At 42.4% G+C, this 21,073-nt stretch overlaps 1 protein-coding gene and 1 pseudogene across 1 annotated transcript; one reads left to right on the top strand and one right to left on the bottom strand.

Moving 5' to 3' along the window:
• Nucleotides 1–7,778: 7,778 nt before the first annotated feature.
• On the top strand, nt 7,779–10,204 carry LOC123055576 (aspartic proteinase nepenthesin-1-like; annotated as a pseudogene).
• Nucleotides 10,205–11,992: 1,788 nt separating this feature from the next.
• On the bottom strand, nt 11,993–19,982 carry LOC123048502 (wall-associated receptor kinase 1). The gene is made up of 4 exons (XM_044471589.1): nt 19,317–19,982; nt 14,706–14,974; nt 14,216–14,407; nt 11,993–13,144 (listed from the first exon to the last, which is right to left on the bottom strand). Exons 1-4 carry the CDS (start codon nt 19,979–19,981, stop codon nt 12,108–12,110), a joined length of 2,163 nt encoding a protein of 720 aa, XP_044327524.1. The 5' UTR covers nt 19,982; the 3' UTR covers nt 11,993–12,107.
• Nucleotides 19,983–21,073: the final 1,091 nt, after the last annotated feature.

Genomic DNA, 21,073 nt, shown 5'->3' with positions numbered 1-21,073 from the left:
AGCTTATTTCCATTCAAGCAAACATGTCCGGCGCTTGGTAGACAGGACCTACTACTGTCCCGGAGCTGAACTAAACTGCGAGGAGATAAGTCATTATGTTTCATGGCTTGAGGATCTTCATACTGTTAAGACAAATTTTCTTCCTGCACTTAGAAATGTTAGTACTCAAAACGTGCGACCAATAGTGATCGTATTGAACTACGGTCACATCTATTTACGAAAGATGGTAAGATTTTTACTATTTGTCCTCAGTGCATCTTTTGCATACATTATTTTTTTGCTAAACTTTCATTGCTAAGTATATTAATTACTATACGATGTTCTTCAACAGGGACTCCCGATGACAGTTGTGCCTCAGTGGATCGAGACTAAAGGTCACATGTCAATGTTTAGCTTACGGCCAAGATATCCTACATTGCACATGAGTGCATTCAGGATTTCTAAAGCGATGAATGCTTAATAGTGAAAGATTGGAGCAAAATTGTTAACGATCCCAGCAGAGAAGTACTAGGGGGCAGCAATGAGAAGCGCAGCCCACGATTAGGAGACAGGTTCATCTGCATGCTCCAGTATGATGAATCCGGAGAGCTATACATGTTCTATGCTATTTTACCTGAGAGAGAGCAGCAGGAGTGATTTAGCTAGTTCATGATCTTAGTACTTTTGTCCTCTCATGTCCGTGTTCTTCATCCTGAACTTAATCTCAAAGGGTGATTTGCTTTTGTGGTGTTATGAACGCTTATAATATGATGACCATGTTGAACTCGATGATATCTTTGCTTCTGGTACAAGTGAATGTTTTTTCTTTAAGCTAGTGTTGGTGCTGATTAGATAGCGGTAATGACTATGATGATTAAACAGTGGTAATGGCGACTATGATGATTTTTAGCTAGCTAATTTACTGTTGTTGATGATATGATGCAAGAGTTTTTATATTAATATGATGATGATGATGATGATGATGAGTTATTATATCATTTATAAAAGAAACCGCAGATTAGTTTCAGCTGGATGGATCCTAGCTAAGTGATCAATTAAGTGATCAAGTATAATATGGATATGGCATATACTTGATCACTTAGCTAGGATCCACATGCATCCAGTCGAAACTTATCTGCGGTACTTTCACCTAATGATTTAACAACTAAAATAATCACTAAATTAAATTGAAAACACAAAATTAAAGGAAAAATAAAAAATAATACCAAAACACACCCAAACATTTAGTACCGGTTGGTGTTACCAACCGATACTAATGTCCTGCATGCACCCGGGCCTGGCTCGTGCCACGTGGTGGCACTTTAGCGCCGGTTCATGATGAACCGGTACTGGGGGGGGGGGGGGGCTTTAGTCTCTACTCTTTAGTGCCGGTTGCAGAACCGGCACTAAAGGCCCTTACGAACCGGCGCTAAAGCCCGGTTCTGCACTAGTGCATCGACAACAGCAAATACTTCCAAAAGGGTTCCCGTTGCACGAGGAAAGTTGCCAAGGATGATTGGTGCTCCAAGATGGCGTCGGCACATCGCAATTGAAGATCCTCTGAGTGATTGCGTTTCTCTTTCAGATGCCTTCTTACTCAACAAGTGTTGGGATCACAAGTTTCTTTTTTTGTTGTTGTTTTGGTCTCTGGTTGGTTGCAACGTAAACTGCAACAAACGCTAATATACTTATCTGGGGATGACAAACACACGCGGGCTAATATCTTTCTTAAATGGAGACAAAAGGCTTGCTTCATTCATTAATCATTAATTAAGAAGAGTTTTGGGTACATAACACTGGCTCCACAACATGGCCGTCAGATAAAGAAACATATATGGATTATTCTAGAGGCGTCATGATGCTCAAGTGGCAAGCCCAATGGTGACCCAAAACTTTGCCTCGTCTTGGATAAGCTTGAGAATGTAGTATATGGTGTATGTGGGTTTCTTCCTAAACACTTTAACATGTCTCTCGTTCCAAATAATTAAACAGACAAGCATAGTAAAAGGACACAATAATTAAACGCATGGTGCGCGTCTGTGTCAAGCTCACTGGTATGATGCACAGCATGTATCGTCATGCATTTTATTATTCAGCAACAGCCGGATCAGAGGTGAAAGTGATGGCACACTGATGAGCTTCTCGCACATTGCTTTGCATGTCAATCAGTACTACTGGCAAGGCCTAAGTACTTATCCCCTGAGTCATCACTGTAAACTTTTTTTTTTCTAGATAAAAATCAGATGAGATGCCCCTCAAAGAAAAAACTCTGATCAAACTCAAATCGGATTGAAGCCTGATCAACCTCATCAAGGGGACTATCCACACAAAGAAACGGTGTTCATGATTCTTCACTAAGCACTGTGAATACATCTCATCTGCTGGGGGAAATGCATGTGCGTCTCGCAGGTTTGAACATGTCCATGGCTTGTGAAGGTTGAGATCAGCAACTGTAAATTAGCAAACCCAATGAACAAATCTTTTTGGTAAAGATGACATTGCTCAGGCAAACCTTTCTCAACTGTTCTCTCTGCTATTTACATTTTTTTTCTTTCACGAATACGCCATGTGGCTTATCATTTCACTGATAGAAAAAGCGGGGTACAAGAGGTTGGCAATCCACGACTACGTGCACGCTAGTGTGTAGTGGCGGGTGCCGATGAGCAGAAGAGAACCGTTGCTCAGCCCAAGGAAACAAAGACTAAGTTACGTGGACGCTATTTACATTTCTACACTCATCCTAAATTAAACCAGCAGAATGCCATTTTCTGATGACATTTTACATGCTTTATTTGAGTACTTCTGTTCATGCCCCCATATGAGCTCGAGTGACACGTCAAGTGCAAACCATGGTGTCTTTGTACCACCACCACCAACCATGCCATTGTATAGTCTGCATCACCACGTCCGTCATAGACCTAGCTAGGGATGCCAAGAATAAAAATTAATTGTCAAATACGGGAGATATTTAGTTTAGCATGACTGGCGCAATTGATATGCTAAGGCCTATGCCTTAGTCGACTCCTTTTCGGACCTAGAGCATGTAAACAAGGATTCTCAAGCTGGGACTGGACAACAAATCAAAAATTGTGTTGTGTGAGAATCCTGTCCATCATGACTGGAGCAAACACATAGACATGAGATTTTACTTCATTGTCGAATGTGTTGAAGAAGGAAAGGTGCACATCAATGATCATGTCAACATGGATGAAGAAGTTGCTAACATTGTAGCCCTCATAATTAAAGACATTAACGTGCGGGAGAAGGGCGGCCAACCAGCATGGCCATGTGGCGCATGCTGGTTGGGCGTGGCGAGAATTTTTCTTTTTTTGGAGATTTTTTTGGAAGAAGAAAGTGAGACTTTTTTCATCTTTTGAGAAAAGTTTTTTTAGATTATTTTTAGAAGATGGAAGTGAGACTTCCTTTCCTTTTTCTTTTTGAGAATTTTTTAGGCTTTTCATTTTCTTTGAGATGGATGTGATGTCCACATGTTGTGAGAAAGTTTTTTTTTAATTTTGAGATGATGGTGAGTTTTTTTTTCTTTTTTTTCTTTAAGAGGGAGAGATACGCGCACAGTTTCCTCTCAAGATTCTCATAATGGCGAGCCCCGACCACTAGTGCTAATCAAGCTGATGCAGAAGGTAGGCGTGATCTAAGAGCCTTGGATGTTAGTCCGGGATCAAATCACTAACTCAAACCGGTGTATGCCACTACACTCTAAAACACGCGAACTCTTGGATGAAAGACACGGGTTGGACATTGGCAAGAAGATGGACATGCAACTATGGTCCCACTTAAATGACTCCCGATTCATTCTTCACTTCCTTTTGTAAGGGTTCAACAAATGCACATCCTAAACTATTCATGGTCTATAATCATGCACCAAATAGTGCCACTGCATGAAACCTAAAAAAAATAAAAAATACTCGCAAGGGATCATGCATCCACACATGTTGCTCGAGAAATACGACATAATTCAGTCAACAGATCAGAGCGACTTAATTTTGAAGCGCTAGAACCTTTAAGAGGGGGAGGGGGGGCGGGGGGGGGGGGGGGGGGGGGGGCTAAAAAATGTACCAGCAGAGCAAAACAAGTGAGTCATATGAGCTCGTCCCTCTTTAGAATATACATGAGCTCATCCCTATAACATCATTTAGGTCCTTTGGCACACAATGCATGGAAATTGGAAAACATGATATACTAGTGCTATCGCTTCATGTGATATTAAAACAAAGATTAGCTTCAATGGGTTTCACTCAGCTAGCAGTTATTTTTTTTGTCATGCATGGATAAGCTGTACTACCTTCCAAAAGTTACTAAACAAGAAAAAAAATGCTTGGGCCAACGCATTTGTGCGACATCTTTTCGGAGGGAGCATCAAACATGAAAGGCCTTACCTCGCTATTCCGCACGTTGAACATGGAATTGGAGGAATCATGCAAAATACCTTGTGCGTGGCTAGCTGGGTGCGTATATCCTTAATGAGTTAGGGTATGTTGCCCTTCCTCTTGCCCTCATATCTTGTATGTGTATAGTACACGCGAGGGCGAATATCCATTTCTGAGCCCAGGCCCATCTGCACCCAGTGAAGAGAAAATTCACAAAAAATTCAAAAAAATGTTTTTTTTCATGGAAGATAATTCAGTGTGTGAGGTGCACTCCAAATTTTAGATCCTTTGGACATATGAGTAGCTCTCAGCAAAAAAAGACAAATTGGGTAGAACAATATATGAACAGTAAACTTTTTCACAGACCATAGATTTGTCTTTTTTGCCGAGAGCTACTCAGAGTCCAAATGATCTAAAATTTGGACTGAACCTCACGCAATAAATTATCTTATATGCAAAAAAAATCTAGTGTTTGTTTTGAATTTTCTTTTCATCGCATGTGCAACTGAGCCTGGGCACCGAATTGCCTTGTCCATGCGAGGGTTATATCTCAGCCAAATCCTATTCGACACCCGTTGCGTGGGTTAAAGGCATCGGCAGAAACGGGCGAACCCCCACCTCCATCGATGCTACATGGGTCAGCCGACTAAAACGTATACAATCTTTTTTCTTTTTCTTTTTCTTTTTTACAGTGCGCGAACTTTTTAGAATATCGATGATTTTTTTCCAATATTGAGGAACTTTTTCGAATTTGATGTTTTCCAAAGTTCGATGAACTTTTTTCAATATTGATGAACTTTTTTCAAAATCGAGAAACATTTTTCAAGTTTGTGAACTTTTTTCAATATTGATGAACGGTTTTTAAAATTAGATGAAGTTCTTTTCTAAATTGATAATATTTTTTCAAATTTGAGTTTTCTTTAAATTTCTGTTTTTTTTTGAAAATTTGAAAAAAAGTCAATGATCAAGGGTCAGCTGCTGAACGAACGACCGAGCCTGCAAAAGAATCTGTACACACATAAAACTAATTTGATTTCTCTGCTTTTTAAATCAGTATGTAAACTCTAAGACAAGGAAGCAAAAAATTCGAGCAAACAAACTGGTGCAAAGGACCTAACTACAGGTGGACCGGAGAAAAAGGCGAAGAGCGCACGGAGTACTAAATGGGCCGAGGCCCAGAAAAAATCATAGTGTGCGCCAAAGAGACTACTTGGCGCAACATGCGCTGAAGAGGAGCTCCCTGTATCTCACTTATTCCGAGACATCACCCAGCCTCGCCTCTCGCGCTCCACTGAGTAGGCCGTCCCAACAATGTAGCTCCCTGGAATGGTTTTGGCATGATTCTATGGACCGGTTTGGACCGATTTTAGAACCATTTGTGTGTTTTTTCCTTGTTTTGCTTCAGTGTGTTTTGCATCATTTTTTAATTTCAAATACAAGTCAACTTTGTTTAATAGTACATGTTGTACACTTTTTGTATACATGCATAACATTTTTTGAAACACATTGAATATTGTTTCAAATACATGCTGAACATTCTTTCGAATACATGTTTGAAGATTTTTCTCAAAAAATGTTGGACATTTTTTTGGATGGGACTAAACTTTTATTACATTGTCCTATCATTTTTTTAAAGAAGTCACGAAAATATTTTTGGAATTGATGAGCATCTTTTTTAAATGGTCAGAAATATATTTTAAAATTATGTGAACAATTTTTTTACATTTTATATTATTTTTTGAAATGTTATGAACATATTTATGAAACACGTGAATATTTTTTTAGTACATGTTGAACTTAATTATTTTTCAGATGCACCTTGAACATTTTATAAAAAGATGAGTTCTTTTTGGAATACACAATGTCATTTAAAAAGAAGACGAACGTTTTTTCGGACACAGGTTTCATTTTTCTTTATATGCTGAACATATTTTTGATACGCGTTGAACCTTTTTCAATGCAGGATGTTTGGTTTAAAATACATGTTTGAACTTTTTTTGAATGGTTCAAGCATTTTTTCTAAATCTTGCAGGAACAATTTTTTCACATTGCAGGAAAAATTGTGTCGCAAGAAGCGAAGTATAGGCAGTCCCTATAGTACATGCATATGCACAAAATATGGATCCTTGCTCGAGCTGGGGCCCTAGGTGACCGCCTTCCCTGCCATGGCAGAGGCCCAACCCTGCTTTGTCCGAGCCATGTTTTGGGTTCATTGGAATTATATTATCATAACACGCAGCTGTACCGATGGTAATGTCACATGATTATTTTGTCATAGTAATTAGTCCCCCTATCCCATCATGTAGGCGTTTTTTGACACCAGTCTAGTATAAAAAAAAGTCTTAATTATATTATGGGGCAGAGGGAGTACTTTGTACTGGATAAGTGTAAGGGGGGAGGGCTTGTGTTTGATAAACCTTGTCATACTACCAGGAGCGGATGGAAAATGCATCAAAGGTGGATGTGACAACTGAGCAGAATATGAAGATGGACTTGTATACCTGAATAGCGTAAGTTCCCTAGTTTTCAGACGGTCCAGATCTTTCGATACCATATTTAGCTGAAGAGATCACATGATAAGCAAAGGAAAGAAGCCCTAACTGTTCGGATGAAGTTATACCCCTTCGCTTACATCCTATGGCCAAAGTCTGTCCAATTGAACTACTATTTTACCTTCTTTTTACGGCGCTTTGGCCCGCTTGATATAAGCCGTCACCATGGAAAATGTTCTCAAGAAATGAGACCCTAATCTATTTACTCCCTTTGCTTTACTTTGCATGCGAGTTCTTCTCCTTCCTTGCTTTGAAACTACCCCCCCCCCCCCTACACACACACCCACACCACCCACCTAAAATCCCAAAAAATGCTCACTTGAGAACTTTTTTTCAAGAATACGTCAAAGATTGATGTATCGAGATCATAGAGAGAAAGTGCCTAGAAAGGCAAATAGTTTTACAAGTTATCCACGGCTATTATAGCCAACACTTGACATGCGGATTACTCACTACTAGCCCACTCATCTACTCTAACCGAAGCGATCTCGCCTCACGCAGCTACCCGGCCGCCCTCTAGTCTTGTCCTTGTAGATCGACCTTCTTGAGAATCTCACTTGTGGAAGGAGCCGTTCCATTGAACACCACATCATTCATGTGCTTCCATAACATCCATGCTACTAGCACAATTACTATCCATGTGTCCTTCCTATGCTTTGGTTGTGGATTTAATGAGGTCCACCAGTCCATCAGATTAGCATCCGCGCTAGGTAGCCAAGTTAGTTTATCCCAGTGGTTGAGGATGGAGAGCCACACTTGTATAGCAAATACGCACCCAAGTAAGATGTGGTTGATTCTCTCTGGAGCTCGAACACAGAAGGGACAAGCCGGAGGGTGTGATAGATGTCGACGTGCAAGCATGTTGGTTGTCCAGCACCTCTCCCTAGCCGCCAGCCATGTGAAAAACATGCAGGTCGCCGACGCCCTCAACCGCCAGATTTGCGCCGCTCCATTGACCTTCACTCTCCCAGCAAAGAACACCATGTAAGCTGAGCTCGCCGAGAAGCATATGTTTGTCTGCTAAGCCCAAACCGGTTTGTTTCAACACCATCCAGCAACTGGATGTTATGGTTCTGTCCACAAGCTGCAAGAACTCGCTCAGTGCTTGAAGGCCCATGTTAGGCGACACGTCCTGCCACCAATTGTCGATTATGGCTTGCTTCACCATTCTCTTCTACACTCTTCTTTTAATTGCAGCGAGTAGGTTTGGCATGAGGTCTTGGATTGGCCAGTCCCATAACCACCAATCCGTCCAGAACAATGCCACCTCTCCATTTCCTAGCATGCACTTGGTCGCCGCCTTGTAGATGTTCAAGGAATCCGGTGAAACTTACACACTGGAGTACGGCATAGGACCTCGATATATGTGATGTGGTCACATTTCTCAAACCAGACCTTCAGAGCCTTAGGGCCCGCGCTGCCAATCTTTCCCATATTACGGCACCACCGCCCACCCGGCGATCGCGCCGTGGGACGTGCCAACACAGACGTAAACTCCCAGTACCTAATCCACTTGAGCATCGGCCAGGTGCCAGGCGCGTTCGCAGCCCGTGACACTGACGCTGGACACTGGTAGCGACGTCGTCTGGACGCAGTGCGAATCCTGCGCCAAGTGCTTCACCCAACGTCTGCAGCGTCGCGTGCTCCGACCCTCTCTGCAAAGCCCATTCAGAATACGACTGCTTCCTCCACGGGTGCACCTACGTCTTCGGGTGCAGCGACGGGTCTAGGTCATTTGGCCACTTACTCAGAGACTGCTCCTTCACCTTCGACGATGGCAAAGGAGGTGCGGTCACCATGGCGGATATTGGCTTTGGCTGTGGCATGTACAATGTCGGCAAATTTTTAGGAACCGAGACTGGCACCGCGGGGTTCGGCCACGGGCCATTGTCGCTTCCTTCGCAGATCAAGGTCTGACAGTTCTCCTACTGCTTCACCAACAGGTTCGAGGCCAAGAGCAATCCCGTGTTTCTGGGCACCACGGGCGACCTCAAGGCGCACGCTACAGGGCCGACCCTATCCACTCCGTTCGTACGGAACCCTCCTCCAGGCACCGACGGCTCCTACTACTTCCTCAGTGTCAAAGGGGTTACCGTCGGCAGGACGCGGCTGCCGGTCCCCGTGTTGGCGTTCGCGATCAAGGCCGACGGCTCTGGTGGGACGATCATCGACAGCGGCACGGACCTCACCACATTTCTGGATGCCGTCTTCAGGCAACTGAAGAGCGCATTCATCGTACAGGTGGCACTGCCAGTCAATAAGACCGCGGATGAGGACGACGTATGCTTCTCCTGGGACGCCAAGAAGAAAAACATCGACGCAACAAGGCAAAAAAATTATTACTCCCTCCGTCTCATAATATAAGGCGTTTTTGCAAGCTAAAACAGCTTGCAAAACGATCTTATATTATAGAACGGAGGGAGTACCAAATAATTGTATACATGAATCAATTTCAATTGGGAGTGGCTAAGGAAGTCTCAGCAGCTGAAAACTCAAATATTTCTAGTCAAGTAAAGCATGTGGGTGAGAAAGAAAGTTATTAATACGCATTGCAAACACCTGAAAACTCAAATATTTTTAGGCGTACCCCGTCAAGTAAGCCCTAGTGTATTGAGCAAGTGCCATTGATCAGTGGCACTTGCCCAAGAGCAAATGGCACTGATCAATGGCATTTGCCCAAGAGAATGTGCCATTGATAGGGAGAAAGTGCATTTGGCAAAGAGTTTGTGCACTGATCAGTGACATTTGCTCTTGGGCAAATGTCTCTGATCAGTACCATTTGCTGTAGTGCTAGTGCAACTGATCAGTGGCATTTACAGAAGAGCTAATGGTACTGGTCAGTGGTTGCTCATTTTACAAGAACATCTAATAATTGTCATCTTACCTGACAAGATATTGAAGAGTGACCGGGACATGGCGGGTGGAGGAGCTCATGTGGTGGCCGGAGCTGAGGGCGCCGAGGATCTCATCCCCACGAACAGGTGGCTCAGGAGGGTGGACCTACCTGGCAGGGTCGCCTTCATGAGCCTCCCTCGTTCAAGGGGACGATCTCCAAGGACCGGCCACGAGGAGGGGGCTCAGGAGCCGCTGCGCTTCTACCAGCAGATCAAGGACATCGAGGACCTCGCCATGCTCGTCATCCCTTGCAAGTTCGTGGAGGTGATGAACGAGTGGCTGGTCATCAAGCGGCTCCCGCGCGTGGTCAGGCTGTCGGCGAACAAGCGGTGCGCGTCCTGGGTGCAGGTCCAGAACTTCGAGGGGCACATGGTGCTTGGCCGGGGCTAGAACTACTTCTGCCGCCGCCGCCGGATCGTCCCCGGCGACCTCGTCGTTGTGCACATCACAGGACTCGGCCTGAAGGTCCAAATCTACAACCACGACTCCTCGGTCATGTGCAGGTTTTGTTGCACCAGGCACAACTGCATTGGTGATATTGAGCATGCAATGTAGCTAACTAAGGTGGTAGTGTTGAACTTGTTATGGTCTATCGCTAGAACTTATGGTACTTGTGCTGTGAACTTATTAATATTTTGGCCAGGAGCAGCCCCTGGCGTGGAGCAGGGAAGGGGGATGCCCCTGCTGTTAATCTAAGTAGTTTGCTGTCATTTTCCGTTGCTTGCTTTGTTTGATCTCATTTGATTGCTTGCTTGCTTTGTTTGATCTCATTTATGCTTGCTTTTGTGCTGATCATGTGGTGGTAAGGCCGCCACATTTGAATGGGGTGAGCAGAACACAAACGATGTTTGCAACCAAACAGCTGAAGTTTGCATCTGCTCACACCCTAAGTAAAAAACGGCAACCAAACAGCAGGTGGTAAGTGCCCCTTCATGCGATGCAGGCAACGAAACATGTTGCATCTACTGCATATGAGGCTGCATATGAAGAATCAGGCTGGCTGGAGATGAACATGCAATGCAGCTACTGTAGCAAACTGGAACCAAACACACCCTAAACCACTCTATGTAGGAGGCCGAAATTAAGCTTAGGAACCCAGGCATCTCATATGACTTGGAGATGGCACATCATTCTTAAGTAAAAAAATAATCATGACAGAAATGAGGTTAGGTTAGAGCATCAATAATACTTTGCATAAGAATAGCATTGTAACAAGATGCCAAGGCTGTTGGCCCCGTCCCGCCGAGTACTGTCGACGACGGCGATACGCGACGACAACGAACGAAATAGCAATTATGTCCAAAACTTCTTCATAATTTCAAATTTATTTTTGCATTTTTCAAAAACTTTTCATTTTTTCTAAAAAAATATATCTAAATCTTCAAAAATTATTCAGGATTTCAAATTTATTCAAAATTTTACAAAAATGTATGAAATTTCAAAAAACTTGATCATGTTAGCCAAATTCGTTAATGTTTTGGAAAAATGTTCAAATTTTTTTCATAATTTTTAAGAAATATTCTAAATTCAAAACTTGTTGTCAACTTCGGAAAAAATGTTCAGAAAATAAAAAAAATTGTATTTCTACCAAAGTTCAAAAGTTTGTAAAAAATTCTATTGTTAAAAAATATTTACTTTGTCAAAAGTTGGTAGCACTTTTTTAACAACACCTATACAGTACAAAACCAAATTGGCGGCCAAGTCAAAATGGATGTTGGTTTCCGGCCCAGCAAATATGGAACGACGACGAGACCCACTTTTGCAGAAAGCATCGGTGGCCCGACTTATCCTCTAGTGAGCAAAATCACTCATTGAGGAGTACTCCTTTCAAAGATCATTCCCACCTCCGCACCTCCCCAGTTTTGCAGAAAGCATCGGTGGCCTGACTTGTTGTACTTTCCTAGTCTCTAATGGAGTTTGTTTATGGTTCTATTTCAATTTCGATGACAATTTGGATTAGGGTCCATATCTGCAAGGGGAACGAATTTGGACCAAAACTTCGACATTTTTAAAACCCATGTACTTGACCAGCTTAATTAAGACCTTTTAGAACTTTCATAAGACAAGACTTGGAATGTCAGTGAAATAACTTTTTCCGCTAGCAAGATACTATTATAATGCACTAGTTGATTAAAATTGTACCCCATCTACAAAAAAGAAAAATTAATTATACAAAACTAACAAAGTTCAACTCGGGGATACACGCGAGCATGCTAGCTAATTACTCAAAGTACAAGCCAACTGTAATAAAACCTTACATAGATCGGAGTAGTACTTTTTTTTCTGACAGTAACTAAGTGCATATCTCATTCGTCTTCCTGTCATACTCCAACCACCGGCACTTACATATTTTAAGTCTCTCAGCCACTTCATTCATGGTGGGCCTGTCGTTCACATCCTCCTTGAGACACTGCACCGCGATCTTGCCCACCTCCTCAAGGCACTCCTCATTTTCCTTCCCGCGAGACGCAACCTCTGGATCAAACATCTCCCTCACCGCCCCACCCATGGAAGCCTTGACATAATCCAGTGGCAGGCTATGGTTCCCGTCATACCTTGCTTTCTTCCGGGTCACGAGCTCCAGTAGTACGATGCCGAAGCTGTACACGTCACTTTTCTCGGTCAGCAGCCCGGTCTTCATGTACACGGGGTCGATGTAGCTGCTGTCCCCGACCACCCAGTTTGTGTGGTCCTTGTCGATCGACATGAGCCTCGACGTCCCGAAGTCCGACACCTTGGGCGTGAATCCGTCATCCAGGAGGATGTTGCCCGACTTCACATCTCCGTGGAGGATGATTGATGTCTGACTCGCCTCCGAGTGCATGTAAACGAGCGCAACCGCTGAATAGATTGCGATATCCAAGCGTGTTTCCAGCGGGAGAGGTTCCTTATTGTCACCGTGGAGTACGTCGTGGAGGCTCCCCCTGGGCACGTACTCGTAGACCAGCATGGGCACCTCCGTCTCCAAGCAGCAACCCAACAGTTGGACCAGGTTCCGGTGGCTGATATTGGACTGGATTGTGATCTCATTCGCAAAAGACTCCTTCTTCCAGTCCTCGTTGATGGGGATCGAGCATTTCACGGCAACCCGTACATTGTCTCTGGCGCCAGTGGCTCCCTTGTAGACCTTCCCAAAGGCGCCTTGGCCGATTATGCAACGGTAGTTATTTGTGATGTGGTCTAGCTTTTCCTTTGTGAAGATCTCGACCTTGAGGCTTTTGAGTAATTGTCCGCCGTTTTTGTTGAAACAATCTCTCAGTTTTCTTTTCTCGTTCTCCATATGTAAGAATATCAGTAGCACGGCGAGTAATGCAATGACACCAATTGTTCCTGCAGGCGGACAAATGTCATGTGATTTTCCATTTATTACATAGTGATGATATATACGTAGTAACAGTATTGCTATTTATTACTCGACTAAAAACTAACTATGCCAAGTCATCGTTGGGAGCACACAGATCCAGCACATGAGATATGTGCAAATATTAAAAAAAAGATCTTAATTGGATGACTACTGATATTGAGAAATACTCAATATATATAGCTATAGACACCCCTTGTAATAATTAAATGTTATAATGCAGTAAAACAGGAATACGTTTTCGCAAAAAAGGAATATGTGTTTTACGGTGAAAATAGCACTTTATGTTATTGATTGGGATGTTCAATTGCATGTATGAGAGTATCTTATCTTATCTTATCTTATATACCTAAGAGAGTGGTCCCCACTACTTGTAATTATCTTAATACATGTGCTTCTACGTCATCAAAATTACTATAGCTGTTAGATATACTAATTTGATCCACTAGTATTCGTCCGAGCTACACATGACAATTCTCTATCATGTAACATACATTAGTGCATTCTAAGTGGGTTTTAAATCACATTGCATTTAGTTGTGGCATGCAAAACTTTCAGTGCTTAGATTTTTATGCAGATATTTCTCACATAGTTTAAATCGCAAGAATTAAAGTACTATTCTACATGATATTTAGAAATTATATATCCAATTTTACGGCAACACGCGGGTTAAGAAAATACATAGGCCATATATAAGTGAGTGTGGAGGATCTTATTCTTGAGCTACCAAAGTGCAGTGACCTCTTTAACAAAAAAATATGTTTCATGACAAATCTGTAATAGCTTTGCTAGGTTTAATGGGAAAAAAACTTTAAAGTTGTCCCGCACAACAATGACCAATATAATGATAAAAGTTTAGCAATACGTAACATCACTATTATCATCACATACATTTTGTTTCTTTCTATGCAGCTTGCAAAAGATTATTTAAATTTTGCTCACTAGTACTTTATTCTCACATCCACACCATGGGATTTGCTTATGATATTTTAACACATGTAAATGCACCTTTTAACTTTTCTAATTAAAGAGAGCCTCACCTATCACCGCTGCAGCAGTCGTGGACACTACAAGTTCACAACCCTTGTGGCTTTTACCATCACCTCTTCGTCCGAAATTGCATTTACACTCATATTCACCCTCTCTATCGTGGCATCTCCCTCCATGACAAGGATACATGTTCTTGTAAATTGTTGAGTTTGGGGATCTCCGTAGCTCACACTCGTTAATATCTGAAGATGTATTAAAAAATAGTGTATATTATCAGTTTACTTAATATGAAAACAAGGACAGCAATGACTAGTATTTTTTTCTTAAGTTTTCTGCTCTTGAAAGTAATGAGAGAGCGGAAAATTCACACAATCCCAAATCATGTGGTAGAAAGTAGAAAGTACGCCTTCATATCCGTAGTGTGCATTATAATCTACAAGATAGTAAATTACTACTTTTTTTTGCAAGGAATGCACAATATATATTAACATATGATAAATGAAGTTTCCTTGGAAAAATTAACACAGAAAGTGTACAAACTTGTGCATCCATTTTTAATGTATGGGTTGCCACTGTATCCCTTAGAACATCTGCAGAAATAGCCGCGTGCTCCATTGCTGGCATTTACGCAATAGCTCTGGGCGCTAACACATGCGTAGGGAACATTCTCACTGTTGTCACCCTCTGGCGCCGACGGGCATGTTCCATCCCGTATTGCCCAGTCAAGGACAACAGGAACGACGGGACCATGTCCAAGTCTATTTATGAATGTCATATTCCCAATTAGATCAGTTTTCTTGAAATGGTACCTGTTCAAGAAATTTAACCATTAGTATCAGTAAAGATTGTTGCAGCTTGCATTGTATATACACAAGCCCAAACTAACAATATGACAATATCAACAATAGAGTTGTACTACCTCCTTCCTGGTTTATTGGTACCCTTCGTATTTAGTGTAAAATTTTGACAATAGATTTAACTTACAAAACATCAATGCATGTCAGAAAAATTATACCATTGGAAACTATGTTCAAATACGAATCCAACGATATAATTCTTGGTGACATGCATCAACATTGTGTTAGTAAAATCTATGGTCAAAATTTGACACAAAATACGAAGGGGACTAATAAACATGACGGAGGTAGTAACATCTATAGAATGACGGCCGGACTATGATGTGGCGATGCATCTTAACTCTAAATGTGTGACCCCACCCCACGTCTCTCTCTCTCTCTCTCTCTCTCTCTCTCTCTCTCTCTCTCTCTCTCTCTCTCTCTCTCTCAAAATTAAGAATCTTTCATCTCACCAACCATTAATCCGGCTCAAGATATGCTTTCAATGTTGGTTCGCTGCGCCATGATCTTCCAAACTAGGTCATATAGTTAAATGTTTTGATGATTTTCTTCTCAATAATTGCCCAGTTATAGTCAATTCATCAGTTCATTACTAGGTTATAGTGAGGTCATAGTAACTTGGTTACTAGGTTATGAAATGTTACTTTCCACCGATGTAAACTTGTATGATAGTAGTTTTATGGTTTAATATAATCTCTTACATGCTGATACCCACTCTCTGGGACTGCATAACACATTGCGGTGCCAAAATACGTTCAAATTATTTCATGCGACCTTACAATATTAGAGTGATAAGAGTTCCTACCAACAAGATAACTTGATAACTGGTGGAGGAAAACATCGTTGGAAGGCAAGATAGCGAGATCTTCTTTGAAGCCCTCGTAGAAATCGAACTCAAATGAAGACAAATGGGTTTGATGGTTTTAGATTTAAATTATTTTAAAATCTTGGATTTAGAAATAATGTCGTTGATATCAATATGAGATGCAAAGATTCCTATATGCATGCATCTCCTTTTTGTATATGACAAATTATTCCATTGGGAAACACTTTCTGTATATGCTAAAAGGAGATGCATGCATATACAAAAAGGATCTGCTTAGGTTATTCCATTATGGTGGGGGGTAAAAAATGGGGAGCAACTAATTAAGGAGTACTCCTTCGGGAGCCCCAGCAAGGGTCACTTGGGTGGGCTAGGGGCGCGCCACTTGGCACACTCTTAGCCGCAGCCACGTGTCGCGCTCTGGGCGCTCTCTCTAATTTTTTTCTGTACGCGTTTTTGGCTTTTAGACGATTTTCTTGATTTTTTGGCTTTTCGGTTCCCTCCGATTTTTCTTAGGTTTTGGACCAACAACATTTTCTTTTAAAAAATTTGACGTGAAAAAATGTGTTATATTTTTTCCTCTTCCTCAAGAGGCACAGATTAACTTCTCGTGGAGGCACATGTTTGTTTATGGCATGCCTTTCATAAAAGGGAAAAAACACATTTTTTTTTCTTCCACGAGAGCTTGCAAAAGAAAAAAAAAGCGTTTTCATTTTTTCCTACCATGACAGGCATGGATTTGCTTCCGCGAGAGGCACGGCCGTGTCTCTCGGAAAAGGAAAAAATGTGTTATCTTTTTTTTTTCCATCTGCGAGAGACATGGATTTACTTCTCGTGGAGACACGGATTTGTTTCCGTGAGAGGCACGGTCGTTCCCCTCGGAAAGGAAAAAATGTATTTTCTTTTTTGTTTCCTTCCACGAGAGGTACAGATTTATTTCTCGCAGAGGCATGGATTTGCTTCCGCGAGGGGCACTGTCGTGCCTTTGGGAAAAGAAAAAAAGTGCTCCCGGTTCGTTTATTTATCCGGATTTTTCCATGAAAAATAGATCGTCGAAACCTATCAACATGAGTTATAGTTTTGAAGATCTCGGCGTGAGAAATCCGATGGCGAAAACGATTCGAGATTTGGACGCACGGTTTGAGAGATGAAACATTTTGAATAAACGAATCTACGAAAAAAAGAAAAACTCTCAGGTTGTAAACTTGTAATAAGTGGCGCATATGCAGTGCAACATTTGTCTGAAAGAGTGACTTTTGCAAAGCGTACTCCTTGATTAGTGAATTTGTAAAAAATGTCACGGTTCACAAGCAAAACCAGATTGTTGGGGTGGGCCCTGGCCTTGATGCCCCCTGCCTCTAGCACTGTACATGAGATATCTCAATTGTTCGATATGTCTAATTAGTCCGGCCTTAGAGGGAGGCGGCATGGAGATAGCTGGTTATACGAAGAAGTGGGCAGAAGGCAAGCTTGCACTTGGGGCATGACACATCTAGTGAGATTATACTTGGGCCCGTCTATTGCTAGCTGAAAACTATTTCCAAACCCATTCTATTTGGTCCTTATAGGTAACTGAGGATTTCTAACAGATCCCTCTCTTTGGAGAGGGTAAAACCCTACAACCAATCATCAAAATTGTCTAGCCGAATGAAAATTTGTAATGTCTTTTGTTATATGCTTTTCTTCGATGGTTATCCTCGCGCGTTGCTACCTTCTTGGAGACATTGCTTTCCAAGAACTTTTTCCGTAGTTTGTGTGTTGTCATGTCAACAAAGTCCATACCGGTATGGCTTGCTGTCGGTATGGACTTTGTTGTAAACTTGGCTGCGGCTGAAAAGCCCCCGTGAGCTTAATGGAGATTTCTTTCACCCCGCAAAAAGAACGATGATTGGTGTTACTGCTTATTGTTGCTTGTCCTTGGCTGCATCGGCATTTTTTTTTCATTTCTGATTCTTCTTCCTTCTTTTTTAATAATTTGGTTGTGTCTGTCGTTAATGTCTCGACTAGTTCAATTAAAAAGGGCCTTTTATAGTTCCTTTTGTTAATGATTCAATAGTGTTCACGTGCAAGTCAATTGGTAAGGAAAGAGATATTTTTGAATTTCACACATCCACGAATCAGCCACGCAGTACAAACTACTTTCTTCGTCTCATAATATAAGATGTTATTAGATCGAATATGTGAGTGGCTGTATAAGTTATCTGTTGAAACGGAGGCCACATGGGCGCAGATTCTCCTAGTAAGTACCTTCACTCCAAAACTTTGTCCCAGGTCACAGTGAGGCCGACGCATTCGCCTTTCTGGAAAGGACTGATGAGAGTTAAATCAGTTTTTTTAATAGGACAAAGTTTATAATCGGAAATGGTACCAGCACGAGATTCTGGGAGGATACTTGGCTAGGGGAAACACCCCTAGCGCTTCAATATCCGTCCCTGTATCGCATTGTTCAACGACGAGACGATTTCGTTGCATCAGTGCTTCAGTCCATCCCTCTCAATATTCACTTCAGGAGGACGCTTGCCGGAAACCGTTGGGAAACCTGGATCCATCTTGTGAGTAGACTAATGGAGGTTCAGCTTTCTCAACAGCCCGATCAGTTGCGCTGGAAGCTTATTAGGAATGGAGTGTTTTCGGTCAAATCCATGTATATGGATGTTATCAATTCTAACTCCATTCCTAGTTCCAAACATGTTTGGAAAGTCAACGTTCCTTTGAAAATTAAAGTGTTTATGTGGTTTGTGCATAAACAAGTCATTTTAACTAAGGACAACCTGGCAAAACGCAACTGGACATGACCTACAAGATGTAGTTTTTGTAATATGGATGAATCCATCAAACACCTCTTTCTTGACTGCCCGTTAGCAAAAAAATTATGGCGGTCGGTTCACATAGCGTTTAACATTACTCCTCCGAATTCTGTTAGCACGTTATTTGGGACGTGGCTTAACGGGATAGATCCCGAAACAGCGAGACACATTCGCGTAGGAGTATGTGCTTTATTGTGGGCAGTTTGGAACTGCAGAAATGATTTGGTTTTTAACAGAACAACAAATATTCATTTTTTGCAGGTTATCTTCCGAGCCACTGCGTTGATCCGTATGTGGTCGCTACTCACTCCGACGGAGACCAGGGAGCGTTTGGTTACTGGATCTCCTATCTTTCTTTTGCCAGCCGGTTGTGACTTCATGTCTGCTCACTTTGTTTTGCTCTCTGTGAGCTTTTTTTTTCCTTTCGTTCAGACTGTAAGACCTTTGTTGAACCTATTTGCTTATTTATATAAGTTGGCTGTATGCATCTTTTTTATGCAGAAGACGGGGAGTCCCCCTTTTCGGAAAAAAAATTCAAATATGTGAGTATATTCGATGTAATAACAACTTATATTTTGAAACGGAGGGAGTATTATGAGATGGAGGGAGTACAGTGATTTTGAAAAGGGAAAAAGAAAAGCAATTTCTTGACGTACGCACGTACCAGCCTTTGGTGGAGACGAAGGCGTACTGGCACGGGCTTTCAGGCACAGGGTTGGTGCCCAGCGCGCGCGTGCTCCAGCTGACGTTGACTTGATTGAGGCGGGAAATCAGCGAGGTCTCGCAGCAGCCGTGTCCGTTGCAGGGCGTGCCGTCGTCCCCGGTGTCGTTCACCCTCAGGCATGTCGTGATGCAGCCAGTGAGGTAGTCGCTGACGCTGCGGCTCCTGAGCCTGGCCGTCGACCTGCACCCGATGGCCGTGAACACGTTGGCCGACGCCGAGAGCAGGAACGGGTTGCGAACGCGGAGCACCGCGCTCACCCTCGTGGTCGTGTTCTTGCTGCTCGGTAGGTCGCAGCTATAGGTCAGGTGGGTGTAGACCACCATCTGCGCCGTCTCCAGTGTGATGTTGGCGACCTTGATGTCGCGGCGGAGCAGGGTGGGAGGACTTGTCGTCTCGTTGCATGTGAGGGCGAACCGGCCCGACAGCGAGCACCCGGGGCCGATGCCGAATGGGTAGGGGATGTCTATTTCCCCGCATTTGCCAGGACAGCTTTTTGCCACAGGCGGCACCGACGCTGGTGGCGGGGACGGTGCGCCGGAGACAGCGGTGGTGAGGAGCGCGGCATAGAAGACAAGTAGGAGGAGCAAGGTTTGTAGCGGTGTCATAGCTAAATCGCTTCGGACGCATGGCCTCCTCTCATACCTATAACCCATATATATAGTAACACAAACTAACATAAAAGTTGAGTGACTCAAGTTTAAGCAGTTTTTTATTTTTATTTTTGAGAAACACCAATAACACGAACTAACATAAAAGTTGAGTGACTCAAGTTCAAGCAGTTTTTTATTTTTATTTTTGAGAAACACCAATTACAACGTAGACGCACACACTCACACCACTACACACACCACACTCAGACAACGTTTATTGAAGAATGGGTTGAAGTTGTAGAGTTTTACGATTGATAAAGTCATCATACACAGCCTCGCTATCAACAGGAACATCGTCTCCCACTGAAAAATTAATCTGCATTAATGAGATATCAAAGCAACAAACATCAGATTTGATCCTTAGTGGACTGGGGGTACCACCACCCTCCTAATAATCCAACTACTAGTTGATTCTCATTCTAAAAAAAACTAGTTGATTCTCATTCTAAAAAAAAACTAGTTGATTTTGAAGGCAGATTATATTCCACTGTAGGTCTAGCTACTACTTCTGTTTCTCGATACTCGCTAGGTACCTTGTGATGACCTGATGTTCGTTTATCTTGCTCATAAAGGTCCGTCATAGTCATAATGGCGTCGCTTTGTTGTGGGAACCACCACACTATTGATAATACGTCCTACTCTCCATTTGAGGAGTCATCAGTGCTATGTAGTAAGCAAAGAGCAAGCATACAGTGAAAAAAGATTGAACACCGTTTGTCACTAGAGGGTTGTGGCTGATGTGAGTGGCTAATGGCACACGGTTGAATATTGCACGAGGCAATTTTATCATTTATGCCACCGGTTGTGTCTCACTACTCAGTTTTGCCATTAAAAGGTACACCTACTCAAAAATGTCATCGAACCGTGAGATGCTTTCTCAAAAATGCCATTAGATATCTCAAAAATGCCATCGTTTCATTAGATGTTTGCTCAAAAATGCCATTAGACCTTGTTATTTTCACGTCAAACCCGTTGACCATGTTATATGACAACAATAAACCTAGACCCACATGTCAGTTCTCTTTATCTCACAATGATAAGTGTGGC

This window comes from Triticum aestivum, chromosome 2D (assembly GCF_018294505.1).
Source record: "Triticum aestivum cultivar Chinese Spring chromosome 2D, IWGSC CS RefSeq v2.1, whole genome shotgun sequence".
Lineage (NCBI taxonomy): Eukaryota > Viridiplantae > Streptophyta > Magnoliopsida > Poales > Poaceae > Triticum > Triticum aestivum.
The sequence above is the reverse complement of the archived record's forward strand: the minus strand, read 5'-3'. Positions and strand labels throughout refer to the sequence as shown.